A 19,409-nucleotide genomic window follows, 5' to 3' on the forward strand; every position below is an offset into this window, starting at 1 on the left:
CCTGAGCTGCAGGGGTGCCCCCACCATTTGAGAGGTTGATGATGCAGTAGAAGTGACCAAATCATTGGTTTTCATTACATGCATTTTTACTCATTGTTTGATTACCATAAATCCACTGTGTAACCAGTACTCTTCCCTGAAACTCATGCTGATGGTTTTGTAGGGAAGAAATGTGATTGATCATACAACGATCACTGCTGTGTATACTGTACAAGGTGTGTGTCTCTGTCTGTGTTAATTACAATGTGGGGACAAAAATCTGTTCACATTTTCACATTCGGGGGACTCACCTCCCATTTGGGGACAAAAACACTGGTCCCCACAAGGAAAACTGCTACATCTTAGGCTTCAGACTTGCATTTTGTTAAGGTCAGGGTAAGGGTTGGTGTCAGACATGTAGTGCTATGTCCCCAGGGAATTAGTGTAAGTCAATGCAAGCCCTTCTAGCCTCATGATACTATTGTATAATAGACTATACTTTAGTTAAGATCTACCCATGTAGAACAAATAAGAGTACAGCCTGCAGACAAGGCTTCCATTGTGTCCTTCCTGTCCTCTACCTGATACATGTAAGTGCCGGCCAATTGTTCTGCACTCTCTCACTGAGTGCTTTCATCTTTCTGTGTGCTGTTTGAGTGCACGCATGGAAAAAGACCAGCCTTGGACACATTCTGCATTAGCACATAAAAACAGGTCAGGCCCATTATACTGTAGCATGTGCACGGCGAAGCCACGGGCGTAATATGGTGCATGGGGACCACAGCCCCATGATAGGCCACGACAGTGAGCACACACAGTTCGATTTAAAAAAATCTCTGATGTCTGTTGCTGACAAACAGCATGTCAGGAAAGGGCTTCCTCTTTCTAGACAAAGAGAGCCACGAGGCAAATACATAGAAAAAAATATGCTAATTAGATGCAGCCTCAGACGTCTGTCTCTCCCTCACACACTCTCTCGCTCTCTGTTTCAGCCAAATCAAATACCCCCAGCTGGGACAAGTGTGTGTGCAGCCGGCAGAAAGAAATCATGCGTGGGAGCACGCGGCATAAGACAATGAGGATAATGAGAACAGCACCTTCCCTAGACACTGCTTCCTCCTTTTTTTGTCACTCCCTTTCTCTCTTTTCTTCATGTCTATTCCGTTTTCATTTCTCTTCTCACATCCCTCCTTTCACCCTCAGCTATTCACATCTCTTTATTATTCTTTCACCCACTCCTCTCCATCTCCTTTCTGTGTAAGTCATCAGCCTCCTACCTGAGATGCCAGCCTGGCTCCGGCCGCTGCTCCTCTCCTGCTCCTGTGTGGAGGAGCTGCGAGCTGCCTCTCTCAGGTAGCCTCCTCGTCCTCTTCCTCCTCCCTCTGCTCTCTCCCTATTCTCCTGGGAGTCTCCGTCTGCGGCTCTCCAGCTGGGCAGAGGCTCTGACTCGCCCCTCCACAAAGAGGGCTTGACAGAGTGCTGAGGCTGGGGATGCTGCTGCCGCTGTCTGCCGTCCCAGTCCCTGTCGGGGGAGTGCGGCTTTCCCTTAATGTTGCCGTCTTGGCTCTCTTCTCTGGCTCCTCCCTGCTGTCTCCCCCTAACCTCCTCCTCCACTGCCTCCCCCTGCTGCCTGTGACCAGCAGAGGAAGTGGGAGCAAGAGGAGCCCCCACTCTCTCTCGGCTCTCGGGGAGGATAGGGGAGGAGTTGAGCTCAGGCTCAGGGTGGCCTGGGTCCCCGCTCTGGGTCATGGAGAAATACCTCAACGCCCTCTCCTGGTGGCTACTTGTGTTGCTGGAAGCCTGTTGTTGGGCAGGGATGTAGGGGACGGCGGTGGACTTCCCTGGACGGAGACCGTCATCATCACCGATGCCGCTGCTGCCTGGCATGATGGTTACCGTGGTGACGGAGGCTTGGGAGGTGACGGCTGCCACAGAGCGCACCAGGGAGGCCGACAGGGGCTCCAGTTTGATCTCACCTCCGTTTTTCAGCTGCAGGAACAGCACGAATCATGTCAGAAAGTCGGGATGGACAGAATGACAACAGAGCTGAAAGGATTGATATGGAGAAGGGATGGATTAAAGGTGGCTGAGGCAGGGAAGTTAGGGATTAATACAGGTATGTGTGGATGCTGCAGGAGGAATGTGGTGATAAACAGATGGATGGGAGATCAAAGTGGGATGATAAAGAGGATGAGAGGTAGGAAAGAAACGGATGAGGGGAAGGACGGCAGCAATCAAAGCAAATTAGGAAAAACATTTGAGTAGCTCATGTTTGCTCACGAAGCCGCAGGAACTCTGTCATTCACAAAATGGCAGCAGGAAACACAGACTTTAACACAACTGAACCATAAAGACAAAACAGATCAAACACTTACCGTCACTTATCGCAGTTATCATCAACTTTTCGATTGTATTTGCGTTCATATTTGCAACGTATCATTTGATTTAAGTAATGCATCAAATTGTCAATGGAGTCCTTCAGGGGGAATTCTGGTATATTTCAACCTGGTGTATTTCCCATAAATGGCACCATTATGACTCTATGGGTCATGCTAACTCATGCTAACATGCTACTGTCAATGTACCCCTGAACAAGGAACAGTATCTAACTTCAAATTAGAGCTGGATGATAGTTACAAAATATATATAAATACTATAATAATAATAATAATAAAAAATACTGATAATGTGACAATAAAAAGGATTTAAATAGTGATGTGATCTCCAAGACAAAGAAAGATATCAGTTATGTCTTTATGACGGTCAAGCAGATTGAGGCATTGATTGTTCATTTAACTCAGCAGGAAAGATCAATATTACTTACCAGTACTACAGCCTTAAAGGCCAGAAAATCACTACATTAAAGCTGCATCACTATTAGCGTCACTATTAGTGTATTGTATATTGAAATATGACTCATCTCTAGTTTTCAACAGCTCCAGAAGAGATTCTCAAACTCCAGACTCAATTGGTTGCAATACAAAGTCTTGTATTGACCCTCACATATTTCTGCAAACAGTCAACATCAATGCCAGATCCATCCACATACTTATTCCCCAGATAAGCATCTTTTTTGCTGGTTTATTCAGGTTGGGAGGAAGCCTGAATAAACTAGCATGCACTTTTTGCACTCAAATAATCCCATGCTTGTTATGCAATGAGCAAGGATGTCCCAGAAGCTGCTTGCATCCAAAAAATGGAAAGGAGCCATGAAAACAAACTTTTCCTCATGACAAAGCGACATCTTCAGCTCAGTCATTTCAAACCTAAAAATACACACTGGATTGCATCATTAAGCTCAGCTCAGCTGCTGTAAGCAAGACAAGACAACGCGGGTCACTAGCGGGACCAATCAGATCAATCAATAGCGGGATCATTCGATGCAACCAATCAGAAGCTCTGTACAGGCAGCAGGGGTCTTACATGTTCTCCCTGATTGGCCTCTAAGTCACCGTTACACACCACAGAGGTTACCGGCGGCTCAGCTTCCTGTGTGGACACCAGTGATCGACTATAACTCACTGTTGAGAATACGGTGGAGGTGAAGTCGACCTATTACGAAGCATCTGACACTGTGTTTCTTGGGACAACATGTTTGGGTGCAGTGCATATAGAGTAGCTGAGGAAAGAATATCTAGATTAAATAAACACTCTGTTGTGCATATCCACTGACAAAATGGTTTCCCTATATAAAGTATTTCTGAGCTTCCATATGTGAATTGTTGGTAATTTGTGACATCTAGAGGCCAATGTATTAAAAAGTAAAAGCAGAATAAACTCTGTTCGTTTGTCTGAGAGTCATCCAGCTGCCGAGAGATCCATGTCAATCGTCCAGCATGCACCAACGTAAACTGGTGCACTGCAAAACGCTCACTGCAGTTTAAGTGACCTGGAAGTGAATCGTCTTTTGCTTCAGGCCTGCTTACTGTGCTTACTGTCCTTAGATGCAATATTGTTAATTTCAATTAATTCATTTGGCCTGCTCATAGATGTTTTTGTGAACATGGAAAAAATGAATCTCTAAAGTAATGTTGTGAACAGAAATCTACTAAACTAATATGTCCAAGAAGTTGCATTCTTTTATCATTGTTGACTGTTATTAGTTTCTTCTATTTTACAAAACAGAACTTTAACATTTTTGGTCAGAAGTGTAGAAAAAATGTATTACAAGAAGTAAGACCTTGATCTTGAGCATTTTCTTAATTTCCTTCAACATTTATTGGTCACATTTTATTTGCTTGTTAAACAAATTGTGCAGGAAAACTTCATAGGGGAACAAAAACAAACATTACATGAGGTGAAACCTTCTTTACCTGCTCCACCTCTCCCTGGGTGATGGGTTGAGTCTGAAACCGGGCGTTGGCCCTGCGCTGGCGGGTGTCTCCTCGGGCCGCCTCGGGGCTCTTGCCCGTAGCCTGAGCGAGGCGGTTGAAAAGGGCCATCTTCTCAGTCAAGCTGAGGGTGGACAGGTCAGGCTCGTTGGAGACAGGCTCCAAGCCGTCGCCGTCCACCCCAGCACTGGGAGCTTGAGCTGGTTTCTGGTGCTCCTGGGTCTCAGTCTCCTGATCCTGGACTGCTGAGCCTGGCTGGGAGGAGGCCTGGATGCTGGGTAGTGACAGAGGGATGTCAGTGGGTGAGGGATGGGTGTAGGTCTTCTAATAACCATCTAGTCTCGCGTAGCCAGACCTCCATCTCTTCCCATCTCTACACTTTGTTTTAGCATTGTGCCAGCACTGGAGAAAGGTCTCTTTCTGAACCCACTATCATTCTGGGATAGAGGAAAAACGCTCTGGCTTGTTTGTATTTCTTTAAACCAATCACAGTTGTCCTGGGCGGCGCTGATGCAGTGACGGTGCCCTTGCAAAACAGTAACATGCAGACAGCAGAATGGTAACCCAAGCCTGCTATTGGCGACTGAAATAGTCAGACTGTGAGTCGGACTAATAACACTTTGATTTGACAAACACGACAATAAGTGTCTGGTGACACTACTATTTTTACTGGTGATAAAAATCTTTAACCATTAAAACATGTGTCACCATCCCTGAATCCAGACGGCAGGAATTTGAGATTTGAAGTAGCTAAGATTTAAAATATGGGGTTTCTAAATTGTAATCGAGGATAAGGAGAAAAGATATCAGGTGCTATCTTTATGTCAAGAATAAAACACCATCCAGTTGCCTTTGACTACATTTAACTTTAAGATATCCTATGGTATGGATATCTGAGAATCTTCATAGACAAGAAAATAGTAAAAAGAGTATTTTATCAAAAGCCTATTAAATTTCAGTTTTAAATGAAATAACCTGTCTCTACTCAAACAAAATACCTGAGTCATTAGATGCAGTCTTTTGCGGTATCAAAAACGAATGTATTCCTCTGTTAAATATCAAAGAACTGAACATGCATTCAAATACCAGCTAGCAGGTATATAGCTGTGTCACCTGTGTCAGATTACAGGCACAGCAACAGAGACATAAGTAGATCAGCACACATACGCCAGATAATCATATAATGCACTCGGATGTTTGCAGGGGATATGGCGATCTCCCAGCACTGCGCTAAGTTAAACCAGGGTTGGTAAACAAACTGCAGGACACGTGAACCCAGACATGCAGAGGGCTTTAACTGGCTCAACCTCTGACCTTTCCATGCGATATGTAACTGACATTTGTGACCTACGTGTGAGAATCATTGCAAGAGGGAATGCTTGGAAACTGGGCATGGAAAGTACAGAATGAGTTATTGTGTAAACACCGACTTCCTTCCCCTATAAGGTGCACACAGCTAAGAAGCGGCACATGAGAGGGCAGAAATAACAAGGTAAGATGAGCTGGATGAGCAGATCAGCACGGCAACCAGGAGAGGGAGATGGAGAGTAAAATGTCTCTGTGGCACATTTGCATTGTTCAGAATCAGTACAAATTACAAATTAGGTTCGCAGGAAGAAACAGGTGCACTACATTTCAGTTGGTTGCATCAAAAACATTGAACTGAGATCTTGAAAATCAAGATGGCTTTCATGCAATAAATACATTCTATGGGTAAATATAACACAACCACGTATATCCTATCGGGGTACAAAGAGCACAGATACATGTTATTCAAGTAAGTAAACTACACATGCACACAGATACAGATACAAAGCACATATATATATATATATATATAAGCAGCACCTGATGCTGGTCACACTGGTGCTGATTGCAGTGGGACTGGGGACACGAGTTACATTAGTGTAGATGCCCAGAGGTTGTGATGATGTGGCAGGATCACTTAAAAGTGGAGAAAAGGAGGTGTAGATGGAAAAAACAGTGAAATACAGATAATGCAAGGCAAAGAAAAACACAGTCAAGGAGAAGTTAACAAGTAAAGACTTGAAAGAAGTTGGAGAGGAACAGAACATTATAGACAAGAACAGGTAAAAGAATAAAATAAAGAGGAGGGAAAGGAAAAGAAAAAGACAGAGTAATAGTATATTCTCTTCAAATTGATGCAAAATACAAGCAAAATCCAAGATCTACCTCGAAGCGTTGACCACCTCCTTGTTGGTGACGGGTTGCGTGTGTGAGCGATCCTGAACTCTTCTCAGACGCCGCTCTACAGCAGCGTTTCGAGAGCGCGGTTTGGGAACACCTCCGTCTGATGTCCTCTCCAGCTCCTGGAAGAATATGACATCAGTACTTTGGTTCAGTAAAGTTGAGACCATAACAGTGATATTTGAAGTGAAAAACAAAAATATCTATTTGAATGTCTATGAACACCCGGTTAACTTACAGGTATAAAATATGGCACCTGAAATTTACAAACACCAGTGCAGTAGATTTGAACAGAGCTCCAGTTTTTGATTTTGAGATTATGAGTTTAAAACATTACTTATTCAAAATATACAGTATTAATCATCTGTCCTTATGATTGAAATGTATTTTAAGTAGGAAGTGTACCCTGAAGAGAGACCTCTTGGCAGCCACACTCATCTTAGCTCTCTCATCCAGTTTTCCTTCATCTAATGAAAAAAGAAAGAAGAATTATGTCACATGGCATCAACTGTATTTGAAATATTTCACTAAAATGTCCTTAAATTATAAAGAATTATCTACATATATTGTGCACATACCTTCAGGGTCCTGTAGCTGTGATGGGCTTAGACGAGATCTGCAGAAAACATGAATATACATCAAGCATCAGCATTTAGATTGCATTTTTTTAATTTGCGGAACCACTGGATATTATCAAGATCTGAATGCCAACCTAGAACCATGCTCTGCCATCCAATTCAGTGTATTGTTCTTTGTAAATAAAATGGTTCTGACGTGCTCTTGCAGATCGCTGCAGAGAGCCCCTCCTGTACCTATCTGACTCCAGCCGCTCTGCAGAAGTGATGGGCTGGGTCCTAAATCTCTCCGACATGCGACTGTCTCCTGGAGTGATGTAGCGCCGAGGCCTCCGAGCACCCCTGTCCCGATCGCTGCCGCTAGCCGGTTCTACCTCCATTGCTGACAGATCTACTTTAGTAGTCTCACTTTTGTAAAATAGATTGGAAAGATTGACGAGGACAACAAAAAGGAAAAGTAGAAGTAAGAAAACTATTAACGATGGTTGGATGTTTTAGTAAACTAGCAGTTTACCAGAAACTGAACTCAAGTTAGAAGAACAGGGTCTCACACATTGATATTGGCGCACACGCTGAGCACAACCTAACTGCAACTCTACTGTGAAGAGCCATTACACAATGTTAACATGCAGCAGCAGACAACTTCCAAAGGGTAACTTGCAAGAACTGATTTTAACTTGCACAAGTAAGATAAGCTCAAAAAACAAAACTGCAGACACTACAATAAACATGATAATGGTAGATATCACAGCAATACACCTGGACACATTTCATGCCACAGAATGACTTTCTATCAGCATTATATTCATTTTATTAGCAACAGCTTACTAATGCAGAGTTAGACAGTTACTTAGCAATGCAACACAGAGCCCATGCCAGTGGACCTACAACTCAGGTTTCCGGTTGGCATTCTCCAGATAAGAGTGTCGCAGCTGTGCTACTGACACCCTGGTGTCCAGGGCGCTGTCCCCGTTAGCCATCGCTGATGGAGGGACGGTCCTTGATGTCTCTCTGGCCGCTGCCCTCTCCATACGATACATGGCAGAATGCTGGCTTACACCTATATCTGACATGGAGCGGGTTCGTGTTTTGGGTTTGGGCCCTCCGCTTATCTCCATGCTTCTTGGTTTGGCCTGAGGCAGAGAGGAGCCCTTTTGGAGGTAGACGGCTGAGTCAAACCTCTGGTGCCCTGATGGATCTTGCTGCTGCTGCTGCTGCTGCTGCTGCCTCTGAGGCTCAAAGTGTTCGTCTAGTTGGGGCTCTTGTTGTTTTCTCTGGGAGCATTGCTGCTGATTTGGAGGCTCTTGTCTTTGGAGCTCATACTCCTGCTGTCTTTGAGACTGCTGTTGTCTTTGAGGGTCTTCTGGCTGTCTCGAATGGTCATACTGATGCTGCCTTTGAGGATCTTGCTGTTGAATTTGAGCACCATGTTGTCTCTTTCTGGATTCATACTGTTGTTGTGTTGGAGGCTCTTGCTGCAGAATCTGGAGCTCTTGATGATACACAGGCTCAGAGGATTGATGTTGCCTGGGCTGCTGGCGTACAGAGGTGTGGGTGGGCTGCATAGATCTAAATACTCTCTCCTCTTGGCTGTCGTGGCTAGAGAGATGCTCTCTTCCTCTTTCTCTGATCCTCTCGACATTTCTCTCCCTCCCCCTCTCCCTCGGCCTCTCCCTGTCCCAGTCTTCCTCGCCTCGACTCATCCTCCTCCATTCTGGGCTGTCGTTCTGCCAGTCCATGTCTTCATGCCGGCTCCTATGAGTATCATCCACACTTTTTTCCCTTCGGCGGATCTCTGAGGGCAGCACAGCTTTTCTGCTCTTAAGCAGGCCCTCTGTATGGGCCTCTTCTTTCAGGGCCTGCCTGGCCTCCAATCTTGCCTCCCTGTGGGTGGCATAGATTTGGTCGGCACTTACTCTCCTTCGTGGTTGAACCTCCGGAGGTCCAGGAAGTTTGGCAGTGGCCACTGGGGCAGGGATGGCCAAATAGGGCTGTGAGTCCACAGCAGGGCCAGAGTGTCGATACTCAGGAGCGGAGGGAGGGTGGGCTGTTTGGCCGTGGGCAGGATGGTGGCCTGGGCTGGGCTGAGACTGGGGAACAGACCTTTGCTGGGTGGGTTCTGACCGCTGTGGTGTATACTGAGGAGTGTTCCCCTGAGTATGGTGTCTGTTAGCCTGGTACCTGTCTGGACTCCAGTCTGGGGGCCTCTGGACAGTTTCATCCCTGGACAACCGATCCCTTACTCGGATTCTTGGGGAAAGGAATGGACAAGGGACACTGAGATTCCAGTTCAATGAAAGATCTACTGCACTGTCCGAACTCAACTCAAACAAGAGGTGATCTAAAGGGCATATACCAAGCTTTCTTTCCCCATGGGATACAAAGGCGACTAAATATAAAATAAACCAACCACAATTTTACTGTCTAACTAGATATTTTGAGTAGAGAGTATCTGAACAATGATTGCCTAGTTGCCTAGGTGGCCGGTCCGACAGACAAAGTTAAAACCCGCAACTCAAATCTAAAAGTATTTGACAGATTTTAATTTTGCACACACTTAACTTAATTCCCACTAAAAAATGTATTCTATGACATGGGACTATCATGGGAACATGGGAGCTCAGACACTAAAATTGCAACAAGGTCAAGTAGCAGCGTGTCCTGGGTTTAAATTTGAGTCTTAGTTCAAACAACTCTCTCTCTCTCTCTCTCTCTCTCTGATGTCTCCGTGCCAAAAAAGTAAGCCAAACTATTTTCATCTACAACCTTCTGACCCTGGAAGCCAAAGGTTGCTCTAATCTCATTGTAGACCACTAAGCCAGACATAATTGATGGGCCTCTGCTTTATCTGACATGGCATGAAGGACTTCCACAGTGCTTGTACTACATGAGTACACTACTACTAGCTAGCATACGCAGCTGATAAGGCCACAAAGACAGTTGTTCTGGTGGTGTACTGTAGTGATCAGAATGTCCTCTTTTGAGACACAGAATGAGTTGGTTTTCCTTTCTTTGGAAAACCTATATTACTACATTTTTGCAAATGGAGCCTCAAAGAGGAGCTCTGGTTTATGTGTACCAATGAAATCAATCAAGCTGTAGAAACACTCTCTAGAAAGGTTTGTTTAGCCATGCGCATGCTTCTATGAATTTCACCTGCCCATGAAGCTCAAAGGTAGGCCATGGGACTTCATACTTTCACAGGCTATCAGCAAGCCAGCTATGTTACATGTATAACCGAGGACCTAAAACTTTAATGGCTAAACCTCCAGGACCATTCAAATAAAGGCAAAGCTTTCTGATAATCTGTTTCTCTTTAGAATCCTTTCCGCACAAAAGCTCTCAAGGGGAAATGCATGTCCTATGCAACAACATTGTCAAAGTCACTGACAGGGCGCAAGACTCAGATGTAATTTCATAGGGGTTAACAGGCCAGAATCTGAGGAGGGGGGGGTCTGGGTCGCAGCCTCAGCTGACAAGTGCTGAGTCAGTGGGTCTGCGCCTGACTGGGTCAGGGCGTCCAGCTGACTAATGCTATCACCCCATCAACTCCAGTTCACTAACACCACTCAACTGCTCATGAAACCCAAGGCCACACACAGACACACTAACTTAATGTTGGTGAAGGGGATGGTTTTGTGCTGATAACACAGAGTTCTGGGTATGTTTATAGAACGTGATCCGACTTGCGTGACAGAAGAGTTGTAACATGAAGTGGGTCAATGACCCTTGTTTCATGAAACTGTGCCCTTGTGATTAGTTCAGGCTCTTTTAGGGACAAAGTATTGAGAGGTCTAATTTCCCCCCGAGGATCAGTAAAGTATTTCTGATTCTGATTTCTGAGTTAGCAGGGCCTGTTCTTCTGATTTTGGCTCAATGAAGCACAGATGACACCATGTTTTAAGAGGACAAAAAGGACAATTGTGTCTAAGGCCTAATATTTAGTGAAATAAGTAACCAAAAAATTCCTAGTTTGATTCTCAGTTGGGAATCAAACTAGTTTGACAATTCACAATTATGCCACTATTACTGAAATGCTCTTAAGGAAGGTGCTTTTCTGTGGCTGGGCCTTTATTAGATATTTTTTACAGTGATTTATAAAAATGGTTGGATAAGATTATAGCATAAATAAGTGAGTTTGAAAAATGCTGCTCAAGAAAAACAGATGAAAATGAGAGTATGTATTCAGTAAATCTTTTGATGAATAATTGTTAATGTGTTAAGACTAAGTTAGGAATGAAAGTATTGAAACCCTCTAAGATCCACAAACTTGAACACACTTGTTAAATGGGAGACCATGACACCAGTTAACAAGGGGAGCATTACTGAATGAAATAATATTGCACTGTTGTTATAAGGTATATCTGCTGGAACGAGTTAGCTGCATGTCCACCGAGGACGTGTTTTTAAAGTGCTGGCTCATTATCTTGTTTCTTTCCTTTTATTAAGGTGTTCCCAGCAGTATTGTTACAGGGTATCTGCAGATTTCTGAATACTGAACACCTTTTAAGACCGACTACAATGCTCTGAAGACATTGAAGACAAGTCTTTAATAAATTAAAAGACCCATGAATACCATGTGAAACAGATATGAGTGCAGGAAAAAGAAACTTTCAGCCCAGTTTTCAGTGAAAATATTATATAATATGATGACTGAGCACTTCCCTGAACAACGCGTGAATGCTGCCAGCTTTAACACATGTACCCGGTGGACTACAGGGCTTTGTAAGGTCTTTACACTGATGGTATCATGAGCACACAGTACCTTGAAGGCCAGCTGACGTCTGTCTGAGTGTCACTCTCTGAGTCTGTGTTGAGAGACCAGTCGCTCTTTGACAGGGTGGCCAGGCTACAGGATGATGTGGTGACAGTGTCAAACCCTGAGGGAAACTTCTGATCATTCTTTTAAAGATCAGAGCAAAGCGAGCTGCACTGATCGGCCGAACCACAATCAGGAATATTTTTAGATGTTGCAGATGTTGAGCAGTGAACGACATTATTTATAGGTTTCAGTTCATTGGACAGTATGTCACTTGTCTCCGCATCTATGCCATCAAGTCAAATTCGTTCTCATTGACTTTACTTGACAAATATTACAATTCTCATTCCTTTTGTGGCAGCATATCGTTTATAATAGAAAGTGACATAAGCTCTTTGCTAATGAACCAAGCTAATGTTAAATCAGGGTTACCTCTCTGGGCAAGCAGGGAAATCATATCCCCTCTAAAAACCAACCCTGCTGCCCGACAACCTTTCCCTGATGGTTTCCCCAGAGCACCTTTCTATGTGAAACGGGAGCAGGGCGAGCGTGCCAGTGCTGGATCCACAGGCTAAAACGATCCTAATACTGACATGGCGGTAAAAGCGGCAGGCTAGCTAGCTCAGCAGCCAGTGGACAGCCCAAACTGCACCAGTTCCAGAAGTTTGGAAAGCTAAATTCTAGTAGTTTCAAGTATAGCAATAAATTATTTTGTTACAAACGTTCATAATGATCAAACATGTCCAATAAAAAAAGATGTATAGCATGTTATTAGCAGCCAGTGGATCAGTGTAAATTCAGTCAGGTGAACAGGGCTTCGTGTGGTTCAAACTCTCTGGGACTACATGTAGTCTAAAAATACACGCAAGATACACAACAGACTTTTCATGGGCAGCAATACACAGCTGGTAGAACTACCCAGAGAGGAACTTAACGGCCTATGATAATGATCTGGGCCATTTTGGAGCAGCTGTCTACTGTTTTAATGCTCAAATGACTGAAGCATCTGCATAGAACGAAACTAGAGTCTAAATGTGTTTTCCTAATTCTAGTGTCACGTTGTCTTCTGAGGTATATTCGATTTTATAATATACATAATAATATCTGTGACCCATGTGTTGGAGTTTGTTTGGTGGTTAGTATTACTTCATGTATTTTCTGAACCAGGTTTTTATAAACTCACCCCTGCCTGTTGAGGATGCTCTGGGCCTGCTGCTCTATGAATAAATCCCCAGGTGAGATGCCGTAGCGGGTGGAGGGCAGGGAGGCCCGGCGGGCGGTGCGGGGGGAGCTGGGCACCGCTGCGATGCTGTAATCCCTGGTGGAGGCGGGGCTTGGCTCCTGGTGGGCGTCCTCCTGGTGGTGGTGGGGATGCTGCTGCTGTTGAGGCTGGTGCGGATGCTGCTCTTGGGTTCTGGTTCTAGATGTGATTGAGTGCTCTTGAGCCGCACCGCGCCGGTAGTTCTCCATGTTCATCGCTCTTTCCCGCTCCGAGAATCCTCTTGGCCTTTCTTGTGTTGGGGGAGGAGCTTGGTTTGAGTGGGCGGGGCTGGAGGTGGAAACAGGGGCCGGATCTGGGTGAGTCCTCATGTAAACCCTGCCCACTCCAGAGCGGTATGGCACCCTGGGCTCCCGTCCTTGTTCCTCCACTTCCTGCCTGTCTCGCCTGGCAGACGTATGTCGGTCAGAGGCGTCTGGATCACGCCGGGAACGGTAGCGTGGTGTGTAATCAATGTCCGCCTCTTGATCCAGGAGGATACCATAGCGCTCTGACAGCTGCCGGCGGCGCTCAGCTTTGTACCGGGCGATGCGTTCAGCCTTGGAACTGAGGCTGGTGGGGTCCGTGGGGCCAGATGTGGGTGTAGAGGAGGTGGATAACGTTACTGGGTCAACATACACCAACATTGGCTCTGGACGGCTGCTGCCACCTCCACCTTTGACCTGCGGTGATCTGTCTAGAGATGACACCTGCTTCTGGGGTGCCTCCAGCTCCTCTCGACTGTAGCGCCTCACTGTGATAAACAGTGGAAATATTCCATTACTTCTCAACCACATTCCTTGACAACCAAGAACTACACCACATTCATGCCACACGGTGACGGTGATTACCAGTTTCTGACTTACGACTGTATTTTTCTGAACTGACTTGGTGCTAAATAATACGGAAGTGCCTAAAAAAGGAAACGAATATGGATGTATCATGCCAGCTACAGTCCACAATTCAACACTCACACGACCAACTGCAATCTAACTCAGCAGCCTTGAGTTGTTTAATGATGTAAACCCTCGCTACCTTCCACCCCACATGACACAGATGTGGCATTATTCTAACAAAACACGCCACTTCTTGCAAAATGCAACAACATGCAACAACCCTCAGAACTGTGTGTTTTATTTTCACTGACGCAGTTACATTCATTAAACCTCCAGTACAGCTGCAGTAGATATCAACTGTTGGCCACTGAGCAGCTCCACTGGAGGAACCAGAGGTGCTTCAGATCCCAAGAGCATGTTGAGATACCAGTGAAAGTAAATTGAAAGACAAAACCTTTTTTTTTTTTTTTTTATAATAATCATATGGTTTACAAATACTGAATGACAAACATGACTTAATGGTTCTTTTTCACACATTTCAGGAGTGTCAATCCAAATCTACTGAAGCATCATATATTTTTTGCAGTGCATTGTGCCATGCTTACCCATCACACAAGGCTCACAGGGATCTGAGGCGCGGGTGTACCGCGGAGGATCCTCCTCCAGCATTCTGTTGGCTACCAAACCACCGGGCACCAGCGCAGGTGGAGCATCACTTTCAATCCCCTCCAGGCGCCGGGCTATTCTCTCCTTCCTGTCGGAGACAAAAGGCAGAGGGTAAAGGTGAGCAGCTTTTCATCTTTATAAAAATATTCAGACTTGTTTATGTGAAAATACAGAGCAGTGAGCCCTAAAGATACCTGTTCATTCCCAAATCCTTTGTGACAGTTCCCTCAAAGTATTTCTTCAACTCTGAAACTGAATATTAGAATAGAAAATATTAATTTACCATCATAAAAAAGTAACAAACTATTTGTTTTAATGAGTTAGTATTATTATATGAGTTGTTGTGTGTGGTTGGAACCAATGCACACCCTTGGGAAGGGCAGCCAGAAGTTTGGCATCTGTATCTGAAACACTCTTGACCAGCGTGGTCTTGTCACCCAAGGAGAAGTCACTCTGAAAACTGAACGAGAAGACAGAGTCACGCACCTGCTATCAATGATGAAACTTATTATTATTAACATATTAAAATAGCTAGAATAGTTAGAATTGTTTCCTTCTCAATAATTGACTTGACTTGGTGATGAAAGTACAGAATGGCAAAACTATAGAGCTCTTACAACTCTTATTAAACGGCAACAATAAATTATGCCTAGTTTCCTATTTCAGCCTCAAACACCTTAAAGAGGCGATGGCAGGTAGAGGTGAAGCTCAGCTGGTGTCACTTCCAACAGGATCCAGCTTAAGAACTACAGTAGGTCATCAAGTCCTGACTCTCCTCCCACAGACAATCACGGTCTTCTCTTAATGTCTTTACATGTCACACAAGCCAGGATAAATAAACCCACAAACTATTTAAGTTATGGTTTAAACAGAGCCGCATAGTTTACAATTTAGAGCTCTTCAATTCTCATTTCTTCTTAACTGTTGTGCAAATATAAAGCTCTTGGAACAAAAGTTAAGGGGAGTTTTAACCTACAGTGTGAGGTAAGCCTGATGCTAATAAACTATTAATTGGTGAGGCTTGTTGTTCTTCAGTTTGTATCAATGTTTACTGATAAATATCCAGATTTTTTTTCAAAGGAGCAGATCAGTTGTTGTGTGTCTTCCTGCCTGACAACAGTGTCCACCACAGCTTAGAGATCAGAACATGCCTCTACTTATACAAAGTGAAGAAAATACACTCGTCATCTTTAAAATCAGATTTTAACATTATAGGACTTCATGACCCGTTATTGAAAAATGTAGATAGGTGAATTTTGTCTTATATTGTCTGTAAGAGGGAAGGTAATTACTATGCTAAAGCTCTAATGCCGCACAACCAGAGGACACTGGTGCAAAAGGGGGCTTTATAGTACTTTGTAGAAGGTATTATGGCTCTAACGCCATGTGAACGAAAAAGGTGTCTTAGGATAAGCTGTTCCAGGCATCTCCAGCGTTTAATGCTTACTGTGCATCATAAGCTAAAGCACTCTGCTGTAGTGAGCCTATATCCTTACATATCCCTATCTTGATGACAAAGCAAATATGAGATGTAATAATGTAAATGCTCTTAAATAGAACGCGTAACTTATTTCGCTCCACCTTTTTTTGTTTTAGACTACAGAAAATCTAAAGCTGGTGGTCCTTGTGACATAATCAAATAAATAAATACTCAAAATGAAAAAACGAATGTTTTTTTAAACCCTACTATTTGACCTATGTCTGTGTGTGGTGATTGCAAACAAAAAGCTCACCTTAAGTCTTCTGTTGGCAACGAGACTGAAGTGCAAAGTTTGGAGGGAGCTTTAGATTCAATTCCTAAAAAGATAAAACAACACTCAGTCAAACTTGAATAAGAAAGAAATCTACACTCCACCTGTTAATATAACATTCAGTATGTCTGTGCGGACATTGGCAGTATTGGAACATGTTATCCTCCTCATAATTAACTGTACATTTCTGGTATTTGGAAGGACACTACGTCATAAAAAAAGGCTCAATGTACGTTCTTTATCCATAGATTAAAGACACAGCTGATTGAAAGACTCAGATGGGTATGGTATGGTATGGTTTAGACCTGTGTAAAAAAAAACACAGCCCACTAATTCATTTCATTGAGACCTCTGTGTTAGCACAGCAAGGGCCTGATGCAGACGGCTCCTGCAAAAAACAAACATGGCTGAATCACAATGTGATGTCATCCCGCATGGCACGGATTCCTGGTAGACTACTTCATAACATGAGCGTAATTCTACTGTTTACCTCACAAATTGTCAAGAATAAAATGATTGTTGCTGTGAGTTAACGTTGTTAGTGTTGTAGTTGTAGTGTTTTGGCTTAGTCATGGATGTATTTGCCAAACTGGACCTCCTGAATCTCATTTCATTGTCTTTCAGTGCTGTTTTTGATCCAAACACCCGGTCAGGCACCTACTACAGGTTTGTTGGTTTGATTCCCCCTCAGGCTAACCATGCAAAAAAATGTACACTCTTATGATCCTGCATGGTGTCCACAAAACAACAAACTTCAGCCCACAAATCTAACTTTAATGATGAGACGCCATACTTGACAAACATGCTTCGCAAAATCCCCTTTAAAGTTTAATCCCTAGAAAAAATTTTTTGTGGTTGTATGTTTTTGTAAATATATATAGACATAGTGACTATCATTAACGCACCACAACCACAGTATTCAGTCCAGTTCAATATGTGAGATCATTTACCATTTTACCGCTCCTCTAGCAACTGATTGTATCCAACATTGTTTGGATATTTTGATAATTCCCAGCCTCAGTATGAGTCATTTGTCCAAAAAAAGGTTACTCAGAAAGTTCACATCCAGTTCCCAGCTGATAGTTGACCCCCTCGCTCTCACGTCACAGCAACAGCAACCTGTTGTAAAGTTGTATCCCAGTATAGGAGACAGATCGTGTTACTGCTCCAGACGCCTCCAGAACACCTCCGGCTTATTTTGGCCTCCAAAGACTGAGTGGCAATACAGCAGGGAAGTTTTGTCAGGACAGAAAGCATGGAAGTGAAAGGTGTGGTGGTCGAAGCAGAGTCCTAACGCTCACTTAGACATTAAGCTCGAGGGCTTCTCAGGGTTCTGTGAAGTGACCAGGTGAAATTCAAGGGCTCAAAAGGTGACGTTTTGATGGAAGTCATGACACAAGACAGAATTAGGCGGAAGCAAGGCCCAAAATCTGGGTTGGAGGTCTTCATTTTATAACTGCTGTGCCATGAATGCATTTCTCCATCACGTGTTTTCCTTGGGATGATCAATAAACGTCAAAACCTTTAAAGCATTATTTTGTCTCACACCTCAAACATTCAAGGTTTTTCAAGCAGGTGGGAGACTCCTGGAGGTGTGTGTACATGTAGCTACACTATCTGTCTGTTTATCTGCGTGGAAAGCCCCTTGTGCAGAAGTCAGTCAGGCTTTCCTTGGAAACGCCGGCAGGTTGTCAACAGAACAAGCAGCACAAGGCAGTGCCAGAGAGCAGCTTAGGCTGCTGACAGTCCCAAAGTGAGCGTGGTGAGGAGAGGGATTTTCTATAAATATTCAGAGGTGCAAAATAGACTCCCTGAGTGAAATGGGCCTTCGCTTGCACACAATCTGTTCGGAAAGGTTGCTGGTTGAACAGCACTCCTCCGTCTCAACAGGCAATGATAAAGGTGGAACATCATAGAGGAGGAAACAGGACAAAGTACAACATAGAGCCCATAGCACCACACACCTGTTGAATATACAACACCAAATGAGTGTAGAAAAATGATCTTTTACTCCTTAACCACTCACTCCATTCATTCGAATCAGCCTCATGCTAACATTCATGCCCACAACAAGTAACAGCTCCATGTTTAAACCCTCTGTATCTATTCATAATATCCCCAAATCATTAAAGGCACTAGACAGGGATGAGTAACTCTTACACATGTCATGAATCCTCGTTTCATCTGATCCAACCAAGCAAACAGAAGCAAAATAAGGAGTCAACCAGGAAACTGCACCGCCTCTTAGCTCGTCCTGCCAAGCCGAATCCCCCTGCTTACTGTATCACTGACAGCCACCAAACTCATGTCATTTATCTCAGTAAGGAGCTAAATTGCATTAGCCAAGTCTCCCAAGCAGTCTATAGAGTTAAGGGTATTCAAGTGGGTCATGCAAGCCATCCTATAGCCAGACCAAGCCTCCCCCTTTCAAAGGCCTTACCTTGGCCACAGGGCTGCACATGGTTCACATGCAAGCTAGAGATCCATGGGTTTCGAAACATGTTTAGGGAGAAGAACAGGAGGATGCCCCGCTGGTAGACTCCCCTCCGGTCACAGCGGTGGTGATGGTGGTGGATAGCAGGAGTGGCAGCGGCGGAGGCGAGGGCTGCTAGCGGCGAGCAGACAGGCAGGGATGGAGGTGGTGACACGACCACACACACAGGGACAAGCACACAGCCAGAGCAGAGCGACTGCCCCGGCTACACAGCAAGCTACAGCCAACACAGACTGGATGACATACAATGTGTGTGTGTGTGTGTGTGTGTGTGTGTGTGTGTGTGTACATGTCAGTGTGTGTGTGCACGCAAGGGAGCTGAGAAAGAGAGACAGCACAGCAGGGTGCTAAAGCAGCTCAGAGCCCTAATCAGATTACAGGCAGAAATTAGCCTTGATGATAAAAACTCTGGAACAGGATTGGAGGAGGGTGCCAGAAGGGCTGCAGGGGCTGGTAGGGGGTCCGGGGCGACTGGGAGTCAGATGGTATCCTTAACACACGCACCATGATGGCCAGGTGCTATCAAACTTCCAAAAAACCAAAGCCAGAAAT

At 44.3% G+C, this 19,409-nt stretch overlaps 1 protein-coding gene across 1 annotated transcript in view; it reads right to left on the reverse strand.

The window, feature by feature from the left end:
* Positions 1-18,864, reverse strand: part of svilb (supervillin b) — a 38,795-nt gene extending 19,931 nt beyond the window's left edge. Inside the window, exons 1-17 of the mRNA XM_070918173.1 lie at positions 18,804-18,864; positions 16,346-16,394; positions 14,981-15,072; positions 14,807-14,864; positions 14,552-14,700; positions 13,036-13,864; positions 11,859-11,942; positions 8,435-9,343; positions 7,982-8,401; positions 7,331-7,501; positions 7,097-7,134; positions 6,924-6,985; positions 6,504-6,640; positions 6,159-6,254; positions 4,293-4,584; positions 3,403-3,468; positions 1,257-1,968 (exon numbers count right to left, since the gene is read on the reverse strand). Of these exons, the coding sequence (XP_070774274.1) occupies positions 1,257-1,968; positions 3,403-3,468; positions 4,293-4,584; positions 6,159-6,254; positions 6,504-6,640; positions 6,924-6,985; positions 7,097-7,134; positions 7,331-7,501; positions 7,982-8,401; positions 8,435-9,343; positions 11,859-11,942; positions 13,036-13,864; positions 14,552-14,700; positions 14,807-14,864; positions 14,981-15,072; positions 16,346-16,394; positions 18,804-18,864 (4,225 nt within the window). The remainder of the gene's footprint in view (positions 1-1,256; positions 1,969-3,402; positions 3,469-4,292; positions 4,585-6,158; positions 6,255-6,503; positions 6,641-6,923; positions 6,986-7,096; positions 7,135-7,330; positions 7,502-7,981; positions 8,402-8,434; positions 9,344-11,858; positions 11,943-13,035; positions 13,865-14,551; positions 14,701-14,806; positions 14,865-14,980; positions 15,073-16,345; positions 16,395-18,803) is intronic.
* Between the last annotated feature and the right edge of the window lie 545 nt (positions 18,865-19,409).

This window comes from Enoplosus armatus, chromosome 14 (assembly GCF_043641665.1).
Source record: "Enoplosus armatus isolate fEnoArm2 chromosome 14, fEnoArm2.hap1, whole genome shotgun sequence".
Classification (NCBI taxonomy): Eukaryota; Metazoa; Chordata; class Actinopteri; order Centrarchiformes; family Enoplosidae; genus Enoplosus; species Enoplosus armatus.